General features: G+C 39.5%; 1 protein-coding gene across 1 annotated transcript; it reads left to right on the top strand.

The window, feature by feature from the left end:
* The first annotated feature begins 73 nt into the window (after positions 1–73).
* Positions 74–16811, top strand: LOC124262066 (transcription factor TFIIIB component B'' homolog). The gene is made up of 12 exons (XM_046696488.1): positions 74–172; positions 509–1026; positions 1366–1467; positions 3607–3835; positions 4287–4393; positions 4916–5092; positions 5591–5715; positions 5921–6015; positions 6153–6207; positions 6462–6647; positions 7288–7339; positions 15332–16811. The coding sequence occupies exons 1-12, from the start codon at positions 74–76 to the stop codon at positions 16287–16289; spliced, it is 2703 nt and encodes a 900-aa protein (XP_046552444.1). The 3' UTR covers positions 16290–16811.
* The last annotated feature ends 4294 nt before the right edge of the window (positions 16812–21105 follow it).

The following is a 21105-nucleotide window of genomic DNA, read 5'->3' as shown; positions in this document are numbered from 1 at the left end:
ACATTTATCCTCGAGAATGTTTAAATCCTACATTAGTGTTTGATATTCTGATGATGGCCACCCTGCATTGTACATGGCAGCTGTTTTTTGCTGCAATGAAAATGGAACCTTTGATTATTTGGACCAGGACAACAATGAACATGTTGAGTTGGAGGCACTTTCACCGAATAATGTATGTGATTCACTTCGCCATGATCACAGCCATTAAAGGCATATTTGTCCACTGTATGTAATTAATGTCCTTGCAATGTATTTGTGATTCCAGATTAAGTATGTTAATGTTCTTCTCAAGATATGTCAGCCTGGGAGCCTGTGCACCATGTATGCGTGAGAGGTTTAAGATGTAAAGGTGCCTAGGTATGTTGTAAAAGTGTTCTTGTGTATCAGCTTAATCAGTTTAGACATGTCCAATATGTTTTTGCAGACGATAATAGACTGCACCACAACAGATGGCCACCAGACGATCTCGGCTTCAGGTTAAGCCTAACATTGGCCCTAAGCCCAGTAGGGGGAGCACTGCAGGGGAAAGACTTCCTGTGGAGATGCAAAACCCACCAAAGGTACCAAGCCAGAGCCTTCTGCATGCAGTGATCCTAAGAAACCTGAACCTACTACATGCAGTGATCTAAAGAAACCTCTACCTACATCATGCTCAAACGATCCGGAGAAATTCGAACCCATTGAAGATTCAGGGAAATCTGAACCAGCCAATACCATTAAATCGGAACTGATTACAGCAAAACAATCTGTACAAGAGAAGACTGAATTTCCTAATGTGGTAAATGCTCATGTTGAAAGTGCTAAAGAAGACATTCATGACATATCGAAAAATTTGGGACCATCAACTGTTTTGTTGAAAGAAAAATCTCTGACAAGAATTAAGAACAAATCACCTGAAAAGATTGTTGAGAATGAGGATACGACATCAGAAAAGCATGACAAGAAACCCGAAACAAGACCTAAATTCAGAAGCAGGTTTCCCAAAGCTAGACCAAATATTGCAAACATTGGAAGGCCTGAAAACAGGTACATGAACATAAAAATAATGTAGACATATTGTTGTGCATTAGTGATATGCTTACGATTTATCGATGTTTTACATGTCCATGTTGCAAGTATTTAATAGACAAATTCAATATTGCTGACCGGCGTAAAATACTTTAAACAGTAGAAAGAGGAAATAATCTGCCAATTACCCCAGTAACTGAAAAAATCAGAAACTTGTAATTATTGTACTTATTTGGTGAAAAGAAGTCTGAGAATGGTTACTTTTCATGATGTTTTGTTTGTTCGTTTCTTTTATTTGAGCATCATATATGAACAGATACATGTGGTTGTAAGAGCACAAGTGATGACTTGTTTCAGGAAAGCCTCACATGTGCCCCCAGCTGTCATCTCCATACCACAGAAAGAAGTTGATGTAGCTGCAGAGCTAGAGCCAGTTCCAGATGCAGCCAGTACAAACAAGTGAGAATATTTTGCCCTGTTTGAGTGGCATTTAGAAGTTGGTATGATGAAGAGGAACAAGTTTTATGGATTGATGCATGTATTGCATTATAGAAGTTGTCAATCCACTTGTTCCTCTTCGAAAGCATTTTGCTTAAAGCTTGGATTGTTTAATGTTTTGCAACTGATTTAAAAAAAGTTGTGAGCTAAATAGCAGATGAACCATAGATGAATATGAGTAATTTGCATTTCATGGATTCAGATTTGTCTTCATGCCATATTCTACATCAGATAATTTTGTTAATTATCCCCTGCTCCGTGCGATTTTCTTCATATTCAACACCAAGCTTTATCTAGTAAAAGGCGCGGGGCCCAGTCGATTATGGTGACCTTCACCTAATTTTCAAGGTCATGGCGACACTCTGAAGATTTCAGCATGTTAAGCTGCATGTTAAGCTTGTCAGCGTGATATCTCAAGAACAGTTCACTGGATTTTCTTCATAGACTTTCAAGACTTCCCTTGAATGTTTTTCAATAAGCAATTTCTTTATTACTATTTTTGCATATTTCATACACTAAGACATTCATGTCAAGGTCAAAGTGAGTCTTGAAAATATTTGTGCGTTTGAACAACTACAGAGCAAGATATCAAGAGAGGTTGACTGGTCATGGTTTTGTTTACATTTAACTTCATCTTAAATTACGACCTTCACTTTCATTACTTTTTAAGTTTGATTTGATAATTGGCGCGGGGGATTATGTCACCTTAGTGACAATGCTTGTTGTTGTGATGTTTCCGTACTGTTTACATGACTAGTTCCTTGGAATTCAACTACCTGTGAAGATCCGGGTTAGAACTGGTCTTCAGCAACCTATGCTTGTCATAAGGGACGAGGACGTGGTAGCCTAGTGGTTAAAGCATTGGCTCATCACGCCGAAGACCCGGGTTCAAATCCCCACATAGGTACAATGTGTGAAGCGCAATTTCTGGTGTCCCCAGCTGTGATATTGCTGGAATATTGCTAAAAGCGACGTAAAACCAAACTCAGTCAGCATAAGAGACAACTGATGGGAACAGGTGGTCAGTTCAGGCTTGCTGACATGTTTCGTGCATGTCATCATTTCCCAGTTACCTTGATCGATGCTCATGATGTTAATCACTTGATTGTCTGGTCCAGGGTCAGTTATTTATAGTCATGTTGCCTAAAGCTTGAATATTGCTGAGTGTGGCATTAACAACAGACAAACAAATTCAACAAAATCATGAACCATGTGGCAGATAGTTGTGGTGTCTGTCAGACCTCCAGGGTATGATGTGTATTTGTGGTAATATGCAAACTAAGTCACAATAACCCAGTGATATGGTGTTGCTTGTGTGCAAATACGCATCCAGAAAATGAAATACCCAATCAGGGTTTTACCTCTTTTCACCAGATTGGGGTTCCCCCTGTCATTAGTTTTAGGGGTCTTTGCAGCCTATACGAGGGTCCTATGAAGTAGCAGTGTAGAGAATGGTACGTTTTGATAATTTCTTTAGAGCCTGGAATGAATCATTTATCATGGTAGACTGGTGGATGAAATGATGCACGTAACTGCTCTGAAAGAAACAACCAAACACTTAGCAAAGTCTTAGATGTACTGTGCAATGAATAATATTGTGCGTCTTTCAGGACGTAGTGAACTTTTGTTTCGGCTTCCGTTCTCTACATTTGTGCGTACTGGATGCACATTTGCTCGTTGCATAAAACCTGGCTGAAAAGTACAACTGCTTAGTGTGTAATTACCAGATTCAGATTACATACGTCTTACTGATGTTTTTCTGCTGACTGAAGGCAGGCATCATGTGTACATGAACTCTGGTGCAGCTGATGCACAGATGTGCAGCAGGCATGTAGCTGTTACTTAGATATGTATCACAGTTACTAATTCTATGCAACATATGGCTCACTTGGGACACACTATCACATGCTGATTAGAAGTTACGTGAACAGGAGTAGACATATTTTGCTCGTGTCTACTCATGGCTTCACAAAAATGGTTCACAAAAGCCCTATGGACTAGTGAGTGTAAAAGTATATTGAATACCAAAAGGTAACTAATCCCAAATGTGAATAACATGCCAGTAAATACTCGATGACTCATTGGCGTATAACAATCCAGGACTGTGGACGAGGCCTCACTGAGTGTGACAACCGATGTGGAGTGCACAGTACAGGCTGAACCAAGGGATGGAGACCATGAAGACCACCCTCAGGTGCCAGAGGACAAGGATGATCTGGGGGCGAGTCCTTGCAAATCCGAACCCAAGCCTCCTGAAAGGATGGAGAAGTCTATCTTTGAAAAACCTGTTGTGCCAATACTGAAACAAGATAAGAAGCCAGTTGTCAAAGTAAGTTAGAAGTAATTAATGGTAATGAAGTCGGGAAACTTCTTCGTGACAACTTTTATCATTTCCAACAATTTTTCAGGGATATTTCTCTACCGTTCATCACAGCATCAGAGCATGTTATCAGTATTTGTTTGCCATGATTCTAACATGTCTTAATGCTTGTCATGGTTGAAGGATGGCTTAGTTACCACTGATCTTTCACTGCCTCTTCAACAAACTCAATAGGTGATTCAGTGATAGTCTGCATCAGACATGCTGTTGACAGAGCAGTTCTGCAGTGTTTAGTGTTTTCTTCTTGAAACTTTGTAAACCTACAATCAAGTGACAAGATTAGCATTCATCATGAACAAATTATGTTCATATGATTTTCATTAAATTTGTATGCAGAAATGATATTCTAATAGGTTTACATTACATTGTGATTTGCTAGCCTTTTATGTTTTGTTTTCAGCATTTATGTCCAAAGAAGCGAAAACAACTACCTCCAATTAATGCTCCCCCAGATCGGGCCACCATGAAGATGATTGATCTGATCTACTGGAACCCATCAAGTAATCCGTAAGTGTAGTGAATATACGGTTGACAAGTCTATGGTCAGGTGAAATATCACCATCAAATCCCAGCCGTGTAAAGTCCTGCTCAACATGAGGTTGAACCATGGATTTGCTCCTTTATTTCTTATCACAGTGGTATAAACTCTTTGGTTCTGTCCTAAATCAAACTGATGGATAAATTCAACTGAAATAATGATGAAAGCCTTTTTTTTGGTTATTCTGTGTACCACTTTTTGCTTTTGAGAGAAAATTGTGCTTTTCATATTTATTTTTTCACCTTTTGATTTGCTTGGCATATCGGCAGTATTCATAGGCCAATGTTCTAGCGAAAATCTTGACTAAAAACAGGACAAATCTAAACTGGTGCATCCAGTCTGATTTTTAAATTACAACTTCCTCCAATCCCCAACCCCAAACACTTCCTTTAGGGTGAATGATAGCTGTACCTGTTACTTCCTGGCATCACGACCATTGAAATTACTTCATACAACATGGTTTCCTTAAGTCCACTGTACATGTGTTTCAGCATGACTAAGAAGCTAGTTCCAGGCAAGCCTAAGGAGGTGTGTGTGACTGACTTAACAGCTGCCACTGAGGAGGAGAACCGAGTGGACACTCCAGGGGATGACGGTAGTGAAGACTCACACCCTGTACCACAGGTCAAGATCGGACCAGATGGCCAAATCATCCTTAACGAGGCCAGGTGTGTTTGTCAACTGTTTCACCTTTGTAGTTTCAGTTTTCTGTAAACATGACAGCTGGTGTTCACAATGGCAGAAGACGCTTTTGAGAATTAGTGGTGTGACGAATCATCAATACCACCGCCGATACAGTGAATCGATACAAACTTTTACATTTTCGTATAAACTTAACTTTGACGAAAATCTTTAAAATGGTTTTGTTTTGATATTAAGGTGTTTTATAGTTGGTGTTAGAATTAAAGATTTTTGTATCGCGATATGCATCATATCGCGACCCTTATATCGGGATTCGTATCGTATCGCAGCTTCATTGCACAATACTTTGGCAATATATCGTCGTGACTAAAGTTTTAGTACCGTGATGTATCGTATCGCAAGTTGTATGCCAATACCATCCCTAATGAGAATCACAGTATTCACAAGTCTGAGTGTCCAGTTTGAATTCATTCATTTGCACATACGGAATATTCCTTTGACCGTGTTGGTTTGTTTTGTTTTAGTTTGGTAGTGGACAACAAGACCAGCAATGAGCCAATGGAAGCTGATGTTATTGAGGAGGATGAGAGCACTGTCAACTATAAGAGCTTCCGAGAGAAGAGGCCCAAAACATCCTGGACTGAAGTCGGTACGTCAAACTTAAACAGCAGGGAATGGCATAGCTTGTTTGTTTTTCAATGTGACCCTCTCGTGCTCACCAGTGCTTATGCTTAGTTAGCTTACTCGTGAAGATCTCGGTTAGAATTGGTCTTCAGTAACCCATGCTTATCATAAGAGTCCACTAACGGGATCACGTGGTCATGTTTCATCAAATTCTCCTGCTCTGATTGCAGAGACTGTCAAGTTCTACAAGGCTCTCAGTACAGTGGGGACTGACTTCTCTCTCATGCTACACCTTTTCCCAAGTCGAACACGCCGAGAAATCAAGGTAATCATATTGAACATGCTTGTCTCCCAGCTGCAGTAGTCTCTCCATATCTAAAGTTGCTTTGAGAATGATGAACTTCCCTGCCTCCCCCACATCATGAACATGTTTTTCATGAAAGATGCAAATTTTGTTTTCAGAACAAATTCAAGAAAGAGGAGAAGTTGCACAGACGAGAAATAGATAAGGCAATCCGTGAGTGTAATAATTGTTCTCCTTTTTTGATGACAAGAGTTTGATATTATTTTTTCCAAGTAAAAATTAGAAAGTTTGAAATATAAAGTCAACATTTGACAGGTTGTTTATGTAGCATAACTTGATCAGTTACGAAAGAAGTAGTCCTAAATAACTTAGTGGACTCCAGGTCCAGTGTGTGGGCCATTAAAAAAACAAATTTATCAGTCTTCTGACTGGCATTATAATGAGCTCCTTGCTTGTGGACAATTCAGAGAACCGGACTGCCTTCAACATGACAGACTTCGAGCGTCTTCAGGAGGAGGCGGAGGAGGAACATCGGCTAAAGCTGGAGAAGGATCTCATCAAGAAGGAGAAGGGTCAGCGGGGAAAGAAGCGGAAATCAGGCGGTGATGAAATCAAGGAGAACAAGGCAGTCAAGACGCGCAGGCGAAAGAAAAGTAACATATGTTATATTTGGGATTACACTTTCTTAGTAAAGAAAAGTAAACTGCATATTCATGCATTATTAGTAATTGGTTCTGTTGTTGACAGTTTCAGTGTTTGTCATTTATTTATATCTCATAAGTAGTGTGATATGTTGTATGTCCAACAATGATAGTTGTATGTCCATGCTTTCACTCATTTACTTTTCCCAAATTGGCCCTAAGAGTAACTGTTTCCATCTTCATGACTGAACTTTATTTTGATCCCCCTACCCTAAACCTTTTTCTCGATGATGATAACTGGATTGTCTGGTCCAGACTCGATTATTTACAGACTGCCGCCATATAGCTGGAAAATTGCTGAGTGCAGTGTTAAACAACAAACCAACCAACCAACCAACCAACCGTTTTCTTGTTTTTCTCAGGCTGTTTTAACACTACCCATTATTGTTCTTTCTTTCCTTTTTAACAAATTCTACAAATTAATATTTGTTCATGAAACCACAAATACATAACAAAAACCTTTCTACCCTATTTAGGGCTTGACTGAAATAGGAAACATTATGGATCAGAGAAGTCAAAATGTTCATCAATATTGGATCTTGGTTTTACATTCAAATCAATGTAGTTCTCATTGTGTCAAATTATATTTCAGAAAAGACTGTGTTTCACGAAGATGAAGATGATGATCTTGATGATGCCGAGAGGTAGCAATGAATTACTTACTTCCCCTATACAATAGTCATTAGTCTGGTGCTAGGTCTTGGTACTCACCTTGATGATGCCGAGAGGTAGCAATGAATTACTTACTTCCCCTATACAATAGTCATTAGTCTGGTGCTAGGTCTTGGTACTCACCTTTTGGTATCACCTTGTGGAACTTTGTTACTGTCATACTCAGTTGCTCTGGTAATGATTACTTAAGTATCTACCATATTTTCTCATGGAGAAAAAGTACTGATTTAAAACAGTTTTGTTGCTTACTTGGTTTGTGCATTGGAACAAGACTCTTTTGAGTTTTTGTTCATGTACTCTGCCATGTTTAGTCTTGTCATTCCAGACAATGGTTGTGGCCATGGAAACTGATCAGTCTATGATGTCTTTTAGGGGCATTTAGAAGTTGTATATAGATGTCCAATATGTCCATATTTTTTATGGTTTAAACTTCTTCTATTTTATTTCCCTCACATCGTTACGGGACCATTACAGATCCCTTCATCAGTTCACTTTCATCAGGTCCCGAAATCTTGTGGGGAATAAAAAAGACGTTTAATCCATAAAAATATCTTCATCAGTCCATGTTAACAATGTTCTGCTGGGTTTATCTCTAACATGGAGTCGTCTGACTGCCTGAGGTTGAACACCAAGTGCCACTGATTACTGTGATTTATGTCTCCAGGCAGACCTACAGCTTTACTTGGGTTGTTGCTGTTATTTATTTTGACAGGTGTTGCTGTGAAACGTACATCATCTTCTGTTTGTATATTTTGTTATGAAACCGTCCATTTGTCCATTGAAGGCTGTCTGTTCTGATGATTGTGACAGAATGGTGTGTCTGTGTCTGTGTGAGAGAGAAACAAGAAAGTTGAGACATGGATGTGTAGAGAGTTGATTTGTTTCTACTATACCATATTTATTGTGCAATTTCACGTTATTGTTTCCGTCATTACATGTACTTCATACCTTGACATGTTAGTCCATGAGACTGTTTGGTACTTATGTTTGATAATACACGTATTCACAATGGTAGAGTCATGTCAAGATTCCAAATTGGAACTGGTTGGCGGCAACATATGTTTGTGAACAACTAGAGATATCAAGTGATCAGACTCTCTGACCTGGACTGTGTAGTCATCATATCCCAGTTGCAAAGATCCATGACCGTGTCAGTCACTGGATTGTCTGGTCAAGGCTCAAATAGTTACTGACTGGAGACGTATAATTTGAATATTACTGAGTGTGTTGTTGAAAAAAAACATGGTTTTCTAGTGCCTGAACAAATCTGTGGAATAAAAATGCAAGGATTCTGAGTGCCTTGTGCATGGGAAGTGAATGTGTGTATAGACAGGCTGTCTGCTTGTTGCATGGGAAGTGAATGTCTGTATAGACAGGCTGTCTGCTTGTTCATGTGGACTTTGGAGATCAGTATGCCCCTAGTGGCCTGTGCTTGTCATATGACTCACATAGATGGGGTAGTCTGTGACCTGATAGCTTGTCTTGATGATGACCCGTGAAGATTCAGGTTAGGATTGGTCTTCAGCAACCCATGCTTGTCGTAAGAGGCGACTAATGGAATCAGGTGGTCAGACTCGCTGACTTGGTTGACACTGTCATCGTATCCCAGTTGCGTAGATCAATGCTCATGCTGTTGATCTCTGGATTGTCTGGGCCAGACTCGACTATTTACAGACCACCTCCATATTGCTGGAATATTGCTGAGTGTGGTGTAAAACTAGACCCACTCACTCGCTTGTCTTGATGGTATGGATGTTTATGCCTTCAGCCTCTGGTTGCCAGGTTACAGACCAGTTCTTGCTGGAACATTACTGACTCCTTAAAAAGCAAAACTACTAGCAGATAATACCAAATTATTTTCGGCTGCTGACAGACATCAAAGTAGTAGTTCTGAAATTTAGTTTAAAGACAACAGTGTAGCTGCTTCAACTGAGAATCTCTTTGCAGCCATTAAAGTGCCTTTGTGCCTGATGTACAGAGGTCTTGGTTGAACAGTTTCCATGACAACAGCATGAACATTGTCTTCTGCTTGGAATACCACATCATGTCTGCTGACCAGTCTTAAAGTATACTCACTATAGTGTGGTTTATGACAGCTGGACCAAGTAGGCATTGGAGCTGCTTAATGCAAAAGAAATCTAATATTGCCGGTACTTTAACAAATTGATACAGCCTTAAAACATGGAAAGTTATACGAGTAGTGTTTTGTGAAGTGTTTTTCAGTTGTAACTGTGTGATGCATTGAAACAATATTTTTGTACATTGTGACATCTCCAGCTTCTAGTGTTCTGCAGCCCAGATGTTGGTGGAATGAAGTGACAACACAGCACACTCCTTCCAATATTGTGGGAACTGTACTTGCTTCAGACTAATTGTAATGTTCTATATCATAGGAAATCATTGACAAATGTTCCCTAAAAAGTGATCTGTGCAAACATTTAGAATCAAACTATGAATGCACAGTATGATTGACAAAATATTGGGTTCACAAGAATACCACTGCTTATTATCTAGGTCATGTTGAAATGCCATACAGTTTGAGGATCTGTCATATTATTGGAACACATTATTGGAACACATTTATAGGACATAACTAAACATACCTCTGGAATATTGCACTTCTGTCCCGGCTACAGTTGGCTCCGTGCCAGTGAAGTTACACAAGATGCAGTTGTTAGCAGGTTTCCTTACTGGTGACGTAATGCCAGATACATGGCTGTTAGTGTGTTTCCATGCAGGTGAAGGAGTACACAGTTGTTAGAGGGTTTCCATACTGAGAAGGAGTACACACAGTTGTTAGCGGGTTTCCATACTGGAGAAGGAGTACACACAGTTGTTAGCGGGTTTCCATGCCGGAGAAGGAGTACACACAATTGTTAGCGGGTTTCCATGCCGGAGAAGTTGTTGTTAGCGGGTTTCCATGCCTGAGAAGGAGTACACACAGTTGTTAGTGGGTTTCCATGCCGAAGGAGTACACACAATTGTAAGCGGGTTTCCATGCCGAAGGAGTACACACAGTTGTGAGCGGGTTTCCATGCCGGTGAAGGAGTACACACAGTTGTTAGCGGGTTTCCATGCAGGTGAAGGAGTACACACAGTTGTTAGCGGGTTTCCATGCAGGTGAAGGAGTACACACAGTTGTTAGCGGGTTTCCATGCGGGTGAAGGAGTACACACAGTTGTTAGCGGGTTTCCATGCCGAAGGAGTACACACAGTTGTTAGCGGGTTTCCATGCAGGTGAAGGAGTACACACAGTTGTTAGCGGGTTTCCATGCGGGTGAAGGAGTACACACAGTTGTTAGCGGGTTTCCATGCCAAGAAGGAGTACACACAGTTGTTAGCGAGTATTTCCATGCCGCGGGTTTCCAGAAAGAAGGAGTACACACAGTTGTTAGCGGGTTTCCATGCTGAAGAAGGAGTACACAGTTGTTAGCGGGTTTCCATGCCGAAGAAGGAGTACACACAGTTGTTAGCGGGTTTCCATGCTGGAGAAGGAGTACACATAGTTGTTAGCGGGTTTCCATGCCTGAGAAGGAGTATACCCAGTTGTTACCAATGTTTCTAATTGCCTGCTCAGAAACGCATGGATCAGAAATAACAAATGTTACTCACAAAGATGCTGCCTCAGAGCATGCAACAAGAAGTGATTGATACCTTTTGGGTTTTTAAATTATCTGTTTTAGGTTATCAAAAATCTGGCTAAAGCAAAACTTACTGAGTGTCAATGTAAAATGCCCCAAAAGTTCTTGTTCCAGTGAACAGCCCTTTGAGCTAGTTCATGACACCAGATAACCCATGAGCTCTGGTTCAAACATACACCAACTTCAGCTTGATCATGACACAATATGAGCCATGAGCTCTTATTCGAATATATACACCAACTTCAGCCAGATCATGACACAATATGACCCACGATTTGTTATTCAAACATACACCAAATTCAGCTTGATCATGACACAATATGACCCATGAGCTCTTATTCAAACATACACCAACTTCAGCTTGATCATGACACAATATGAGCCATGAGCTCTTATTCGAATATATACACCAACTTCAGCCAGATCATGACACAATATGACCCACGATTTGTTATTCAAACATACACCAAATTCAGCTTGATCATGACACAATATGACCCATGAGCTCTTATTCAAACATACACCAACTTCAGCTTGATCATGACACAATATGAGCCATGAGCTCTTATTCGAATATATACACCAACTTCAGCCAGATCATGACACAATATGACCCACGATTTGTTATTCAAACATACACCAAATTCAGCTTGATCATGACACAATATGACCCATGAGCTCTTATTCAAACATACACTTCACTTCAGCTTGATCATGACACAATATGAGCCATGAGCTCTTATTCAATATATACACCAACTTCAGCCAGATCATGACACAATATGACCCACGATTTGTTATTCAAACATACACCAAATTCAGCTTGATCATGACACAATATGACCCATGAGCTCTTATTCAAACATACACCAACTTCAGCTTGATCATGACACAATATGAGCCATGAGCTCTTATTCAAACATACACCAACTTCAGCTTGATCATGACACAATATGAGCCATGAGCTCTTATTCGAATATATACACCAACTTCAGCCAGATCATGACACAATATGACCCACGACGATTTGTTATTCAAACATACACCAAATTCAGCTTGATCATGACACAATATGACCCATGAGCTCTTATTCAAACATACACCAACTTCAGCTTGATCATGACACAATATGAGCCATGAGCTCTTATTCAAACATACACCAACTTCAGCTTGATCATGACACAATATGAGCCATGAGCTCTTATTCGAATATATACACCAAATTCAGCCAGATCATGACACAATATGACCCACGATTTGTTATTCAAACATACACCAACTTCAGCTTGATCATGACACAATATGAGCCATGAGCTCTTATTCGAATATATACACCAACTTCAGCCAGATCATGACACAATATGACCCACGATTTGTTATTCAAACATACACCAAATTCAGCTTGATCATGACACAATATGACCCATGAGCTCTTATTCAAACATACACCAACTTCAGCTTGATCATGACACAATATGACCCATGAGCTCTTATTCAAACATACACCAACTTCAGCTTGATCATGACACAATATGAGCCATGAGCTCTTATTCGAATATATACACCAACTTCAGCCAGATCATGACACAATATGACCCACGATTTGTTATTCAAACATACACCAAATTCAGCTTGATCATGACACAATATGACCCATGAGCTCTTATTCAAACATACACCAACTTCAGCTTGATCATGACACAATATGAGCCATGAGCTCTTATTCGAATATATACACCAAATTCAGCCAGATCATGACACAATATGACCCACGATTTGTTATTCAAACATACACCAAATTCAGCTTGATCATGACACAATATGACCCATGAGCTCTTATTCAAACATACACCAACTTCAGCTTGATCATGACACAATATGAGCCATGAGCTCTTATTCGAATATATACACCAAATTCAGCCAGATCATGACACAATATGACCCATGAGCTCTTATTGAAATATACACCAAATTCAGCTAAACACAAGATAGCCTGTCAACTTTTCAAATACACACTCCCTTGAGTTACTTCATGCCACATGTCAGATCCCAAGATTGACAAGGTTGCATCGGTATAATGCACAATACAATCCACACTTCCATAATCATAAACAGTTGGATTCAAACTTCAAGCCATAGTTGACAGTCGTGTATTGGAGGAAGTCTGTGTGTTCAGAGTGTCTGATAAGTGTACTTGGATAAGCATACTGCAACAACTCTGATAACAAGACCTCAAAACAGTATATTTCATTCAGTTATTCCATTCAAATCATTTATTTTGTTTTGATGGGTATTTGTAGTAGAATTACATGATATTTTACATCAGGTTGCCATATCCTCAATGACAAAGCTGTAGATTAATTACAGCTAATACAAAATGCTAGTTAGAGAGCAGTGGGTGAGTGTAGCTTCACGCCGCACTCAGCAATATTCCAGTTATATGGCGGAAGTCTGCAAATAATCGAAGTCTGGACCAGACAATCCAATGATTAACATCATAAGCATCGTTCTACACAATTGGGATACAGTGACATGTGAACCAAGTCAGCGAGCCTGACCATCTGATTGCGATAGTCGCCTTATACGACAAGCATGGGTTACTGAAGAGCAATTCTAACCCGGATCTTCACGGGTAGTTAGAGGAAGTACAGGATGTTTTATAGCATTAACTGTGTCTATTGGTCAGTGTCTCTTGTTTGCCCTAGCCAAGATTTCTTTCATGCAAAATGATGTTTGTTTAACTGTACATGGCATATTTTCCCCAAACTTAAATGTTTGGGTGTATCGCATTCAACAGTATAACATCCACCAGTATATATAGTCGTGGACTTGCTTTGTGGTTCCAAGGGTACGAAAAGTACCATTAATGGTTATACTCTTTATAAAGTGTACAATCACTTTGAACTTCGTACTGGAGTAGATGCAGCCATGATAGATAGCTCACTGACACATGCCTCTTCATTCACACTCTCTATCCAAATGATCTTGTCTAATTTTCTGTTTAGTCAGTCAGTCAATCAAGTTTGTTCTCCAAACCACCAACAGTGGCACATGAGTAGATATGTGTAAATTTATCAACAACTGATATAATCAGTATGTTATTACTGTGTCCATCCAAATACTTCCCTATATCCGGGGGCAACTGATGAATTGAGGACAATGTTTTGTTTCTTGTTCGTCATTACCCTAAAAAAAACACGGCAGTTGACAGGTACACATTATCTTGGGGAGTTATTGAGGTTCACACTGCAGGTATGTACTTACCCAAGTGTGAGGTTCCATGTGTGCCAGTCCTCTGGTATCCATGCCTACCAGTTAGCAGCAACATGGGAAAGCTGAGCATGGAAGACCTTCAACTGAGCTTTCACATGCAGCAATGATGAATAGCATGATGATTTTTGGACAGATGTTGCTGGCATGTTAAATCAGGTAGAATATTGGCAGTGTTTAAAGATGTCTCCCTATGATTGGGGTAATCATTAAAGTTTGATAAGCAGATATGCATCACATTTGTATAAATACACAAAATTAATCCCAATAATTTTGAGGTGCGTGTATACAAGTATGTTTCAGAAATTTAAAAACCAAACTTGTGTAATTACAATGCATAGAATTTGCAGTCCCTATAATCCTCAGTGCAGTGAGTACTGCATGTACATGCACCATTTTGTCATGTACTACGTTTAGGAGTTTATGCCCCATATGACGCACTAGGGGCATCACATGGACAGATGCAAATAGGAAGTCACCTGACACCTGGTGGTTAAAGTGTTCACTCATCACACTGAAGACCAGGGTTCGATTCCCCACATGGGTACTAAGTCTGAAGCCAATTTCTGGTGTCCACACCGTGGTATTGCTGGAATATTGCTAAAAGTGGGTAAAACCATACTCTCTCTCTCTCCTCCCAAATTGAGTAATTGTGCCAATTCGGTTCACACTTACTTGAACTTGACACAAATTTCCTCCCGTACCTTTTCGGTAATTTTCAAATTATTATTCAGGTGTTTTTCTTTCCACATTTATTCCAGCCAAATATTTTGATAAGTTGACTATTTAGAGAACATCTATTTTAGCAATCATAAACCTAAGTTTAGGGAATAATGAAAGGAGTGGGACCTGGTCAGGGCCCTGTTTCACAAAGCTCTTGTAAGCCTAAGATCTCGTAAAATTCTCGTAGCATTCGTACTTTACATACTGTAACATTGACTTATGATAGTCGTAGCGCTACGAGTGCTTAGTGAAAGGGGCCCTGGACTTTAGGATGCCACTTGTATTATTGATATCAGTATCACCAAGCTTGTTAACTCAATTCTCCTTCAGTTTTAGGTCAGAAGTTGACAGTAACAAGAAGCCAGCCAGCAGTCGGGTGAAGGAGGTGGTGGAGATTCTCATGGACATGAGCAGAGGGAAGCTGTCAGCAGCCACCCAGGGTCAAGGTGAAGGTCACAATGACATCAGTGATGCTGAGAGTGAGGTGCCTAGTGAAGCACCAAGTGAAGCAGTGAGTGTTACCTCTGATGTGTTTGTGCCCAAAAGTGTAAGGACTACCTGGAATAAAGAGAAAACTACATGCAATATTGAAGAAGACAGGACAATTGATAACAAAATCCCAACAACAGATGTTGCACCCTCAGGAGATATCGGTCATCTATTTGACAGTATGTCCAACTCTGTGGTACCTATTGCTGTTAAATTTGAGGAGTCTGCTGCTGGCAAGTCTGGGGTGTCTGATGCTGTCAAGTCTAAGGTGTCTGATACTGCCATGTCCTCAGCAATACCTTCAGTGTCTTCCTCCAACTCCGGCAGTGTCCCTCACAGTACCCCGACACCTAGAGTTCCAGCAGTATCCGTCAGTTCAGATAATGTGGGTGATGTGCAACACATTGAGATCCCCGAGGCCTTACTGCAGGTCATCAACACTGCAGAGAGTGCAGACAAGATGCAGGTGGTGTTGGTGCATGATGTTGATACAGAGTCAGAGCAGACTCTTGTCCATGTGTATATATTGCCCAAGACAGCAGAAGAGATCTCAATAGATGGAAATTCAGTGCAGCTAACACCTACCAAAAACAACCCTGATCGTGCTCAATGTGCACAATCAAACAGGACTTCTCAGGGAAATGCTTTTAAACATGAACCAGTGTTTTCAGAACCATCAACCTCTACATCCAAACTGTCTATGGCTTTGACTACTGTACCTCTTACTTCTGCCACCCCCCTCCCAGTCCATAGCTTCAACCTCAAGTGCTATTCCATCATCTCCACTCACCCCCTTTAGAAGACTTTCCTCCAATACTGTCACTCTTGCACAGACTGCAGCTGTGTCAGCAGTGAAACATTCATCCCCATCATCACCGCCACTGTCCTCAACACCACACACAGCAGCAATGTCGCCTTTCGGGTCAGAAAAACAGGACATTGAAGGCATGAACACTTTGACTTCACCTTCACACAGGGTATGTTTGTTCAAGGATGATCTTGATGATGTGTCAGTAGATGTCAAACCCACAGTGAAGAAGGAATGATTTGGGAAGGGAATTCATACACAAGAAAATCATGGGAAAGAATTGTTCATCTGTCAAGTCTTGACATTCAAATACAATACTATTCTTATTTAAGATACTGATCAACGTAACTGTGAAACTAAATGAAATTTTTTACGTATGGTATTCACTTGGCAGATTATGGTTCTGTACTTCTTTTAATTAGTTTATCACTATTATGTTTTGATTTTTAAAGGAAAACATATTTATACATTTTCCAGACATCTTTAAACAAAATAAATTTTATGTCAGAATAATTTATATTTCCTTATCCTTGTCTAGCGCTGTTAACATGGTGAAACTGATGTCATGTCAAATAACAGTCTGGGTATCTTACAGTAAGTCAATCAAAACAAAACTGGCCATAGGACATTTTTTCACCAAATGTCATCAAATTGCATTGCTTGCATTTGTATTTATGTAGAAATGAAATCAAATTTGAAGACTAGGCCTTAAAAAAAATATATGTTGTGGTTCCGATTACCGACCCTTGAATTCTGGTGCCGACTCTATTTTTTTTAAGTGGAATAAATAAAAAAAGCTTTCAGATACCATTGTTTTTTCCCAGCACCAACAGATATCTGTCATTCTGATAGAGAAAGTCGATATGATGGCCGCATGCTTGATTGAATAAACAATTACTCATTGATAAATGTCTTATTAGTTTGTACTTTACTTCTAAAAAAAAAAATGTAAAAAAAATAATACAATTCCGACCTACCTACCCTAAATTTTTAAGAGATGTTTTCGGAACCACAACATTTTTTTTATTTGGCCCTATTGTAGATATTTGTCTCACTGCCATCAGGAAGATTGCCTGTAACTTAAACACTGTTGGCATTCATGTAAATTATTTTTTACAAGCAACTTTTACTGAGAAAGTGTTATCCTAAATATAATGTATGTGACAAAATATTGCCAGTAACATGTTAAGAAATGCTGATGGTTGTCGTGTGGTGATTACATGTACTAGTATTCTATTCAACATAATGCCATGATGTGTTGTATTAACAATAGGCGCCTGCCTCACTGCCTCACTGCCTCACTGCCTCACTGCCTTTTGGAAACATGAGAGGAGAAGGAATAACTGATTTATTGTGGCCTTAGTATAAATGCTGTATTAGACAATTGATTTACTGACCTTCAGAAACAGAGCTACGGTCAGTCAGACTGAAAAAATAATCTGGGAGCACCCAGTTGAATTGTTTTTGGTGGAACCTGTTTCCCAGCAAAATATTTATACCCTGAACACCAATAAACAATCTATTCCATTTCACTATTAACACACAAAATGAATTCAAAATCTGTAGAAAGTCTTCATTTTACTTTCAGCACTGCCAGCAAACTATTCATTGTGGTATTTCACGCCCTCCCCACAGAAATCAAAAGTAATGGATGCTCCCTAATGGACTCCTCCACTTTATCTCCAAGTTGAGCATTGTGGTAACCCTACACTAACCTTTGGATCCATTCTTGTGATTCTTCAATGTCAGATTACCCACCTTTGGTTTCCATCCAACATTTGTCTTGTCTATACTGCTAGGTTAACATGCTATTCACAATGTGAGTTACAAACCAGCCTCACTGTTGAGATGGTAATATGAAAGACATCTCAATGATAATGACTGGGTTTGTGAGCAATTCAATGTTGAAAAAGTGACAGACAGAAAGCTCTAAAAATCATTTTAGTGGATGGCTTTATGTCCATTGAAACTGGCAATGGCTTTGCTGTCTAAGTAACATGAGTTACCTCCTTCACCATTTACCCTTTTGTCAACATCTGATTTGTCGGGAAAATGTTCATGAAAATCAAGGGCAGGTAATTTGTGATTGCAAGAACAATGGCAATGGACCTAAGGGTTTGTGTTGGTTTACTGAGATGCCAGGCCTGTAGATGAAGCAGATGTAAGCTATGAGGTAACTTTACATGTTAGCATAACTGTGTGTTTGTGATAGGAGTCTGATTACTCTTCTTGATTTGTGTGCACCATACTCATGCTCTAGTTGCACAACAGAAACAATAAACGTTTGAGACCTTCAACAGTTTCCTCCAACACTAACATACATGTCCTGATGCAACAGGTATTGTTCAACATAGGGTCACTCCAACATCTCTCAGCATGTTCTTCTTCACCTCCGATGTGTCTCTTGCAAATCATCACTGCCCAATCACTTGCTAGTGACTTGTGAAAGCAACGTTTCAACTGGTATTGTCAGAATGGTCTGGTAACATACTATGTCCACCTGTATGGTTTAAATAAAGAAGGGATTTCTTATGTTGACACTTTAGCTGTGAGTGCATGTGTACTGGCAGTGAAACCTTGACAGTATGTACATTAACACTTCAGATTGTTATTAGTTCTAATTCCAAAATAGGCCCAAGAATACACGCTACAGATACTTGCATTGTACATGTTTCTTAGTGGTGTTACAGCCAAGTAGTACTTTCTGTGTATAACTCATTCACACGAGAACAGCCAGTGTAGCTTGTCCTAGGTTGCTGCAGATATGGCAGGAGGTAATCTGGAGTTCATGTTTCATATGTTCCTCATTGCCATAAACAGGCAGTTAGCTTGGACATTTATTATTCCCCGCCGCGCGTTAAGCGTGAAGCAGGGGATATAGTATTAGGCTCCGTCCGTCCGTCCGTCCGTCCGTCACGTACGAATTAGAATATCGTAATTTTCAAGGTCATGGCGACACTTTGAAGATGTCAGTATGTTAACCTGCATGTTAAGCTATCTTAAGAACTGTTCACTGGATTTTCTTCATATTCAACACCAAGTTTTATCTAGGAAAGGCGCAGGGCCCAGTCAATTTTGGTGATCTTCACTTAATTTTAAAGGTCACAAAGAAACTTTGAAGATTTCAGCATGTTAAATTGCATGTTAAGATAGTCAGCAAGATATCGCAAAAACATTCTCTGGACTTTCTTCATATTTGACACCAAGCTTCATCTAATGAAGGTGCAGGGCCCAGTCAATTTTGGTGTCCTTCACATAATTTCCAAGGTCACTGCGACACTTTGAAGATTTCAGCATGTTAACCTGAATTCGCTGGATTTTCTTCATAGACTTTCAAGACTTCCCTTGAATGTTTTGCAATAAGCAATTTCTTTAGTACCATTTTTGCATATTTCATACACTATGACTTTCATGTCAAGGTCAAAGGTCAGTCTTGAAAATATTTGTGTGTTTGAACAACTAAAGAGAAGATATCAAGAGAGGTTGACTGGTCATGTTTTTGTTGACATTAAACTTCATCTTAAACTTTCATTACTTTTTATCCCCCGCAACGCATTTTGCGGGGGGTAATAAAATGGACTCCGTCCGTGCACATTTGTCTTTTTCCGAGCAGAACTCTAAAACCGCTCAATATTTCTTCACCAAACTTGGCACATAGATTGGTCTGGTGGTGTACTTGTGCCTTTTGGTAGTTTTGGAATTCTGAATAAAATATTTTTGGCGTTTCCGTGGCAACAAGTTCGACTTAGACTGAAATTGGTGGTAGTACACTTTTCCGGAGCTGAACTCTAAAACCGTTCACTATTTCTTCACCAAACTTGGCACATAGATTGGCCTGGTGGTGTACTGGTGCCTTTTGGTAGTTTTGGAATTCTGAATAAAATATTTTTGGCGTTTCCGTGGCAACAAGTTTGACATAGACCGAAATTGGTGATAGTGCTTCTTTCTGGAGCAGAACTTTAAAAACCTTTCAATACTCTCTTTCCACTTTTTTATATACACACCTAAATATTTGACATATTCATAACTCGTAGACATAATCATGAGGAGTATTTTTCCATTGCGGGGGATATTGATGACTTTGTCTTCTTGTTAAGTTTGATTTGATAATTTGCGGTGGGGGATTATGTCACCTTAGCGACAATGCTTGTTGGAGTAGTTGTTTGCAGTTGTCTTCTGAAGATACTTTCTTGTAACATGTTTTCTTTGGACCTATGTGACTCATGAAATTTGCTGTTACACTGTGACTCGTGTTATGAAATGGATGTACTCTTGAGAATGCAGACATTGAAGTCTTTCAGCTCACCATCCCCAGAGTGCAGTGGTGAGTCTTTGTTGGCAGGTGCTGCCCATCATCTGTACAGTTTCCATCACGTTCTTTTTGGATTTCAGCTTCATAAAAACAAGGTTTTACACAAAAACTCCATCTGTGCAAATTTAGTCACTGATTCGGGGTAATTATTTTATTAGTAACATTTCAACTGATATTTTCCAGCATTGAAACAAAGGGTTTTTCTTTTTCCTATAAGCACTGGTGGGTTATTATGGGAAAATATAGATGTCTCTTTCATGAGAGGGAAATAATGTGGTCTTTTTGGTGTCGTGGTTGCTTTCAATTTTCTGTTATAAAAAAACCACAAAAACAACTGTTATTAGTAAATATATATTCCTAATGGCAAAAGTATACAATATTCATTTTTTAATTTTTACAATAGTAAAGGTGTTGATATGTGCCTAATGTAGACAGTTCAATACTCAACTTGTCTGGAGTATTGTTTCTGTTCTATGGTGCTTGGGTCTTCGTAAC

The sequence above is a fragment of the Haliotis rubra genome, unplaced genomic scaffold (assembly GCF_003918875.1).
Source record: "Haliotis rubra isolate DU_JTF1 unplaced genomic scaffold, ASM391887v1 Scf82, whole genome shotgun sequence".
NCBI classification, from domain to species: domain Eukaryota; kingdom Metazoa; phylum Mollusca; class Gastropoda; order Lepetellida; family Haliotidae; genus Haliotis; species Haliotis rubra.
This window is presented reverse-complemented; position numbering and strand designations above follow the sequence as displayed.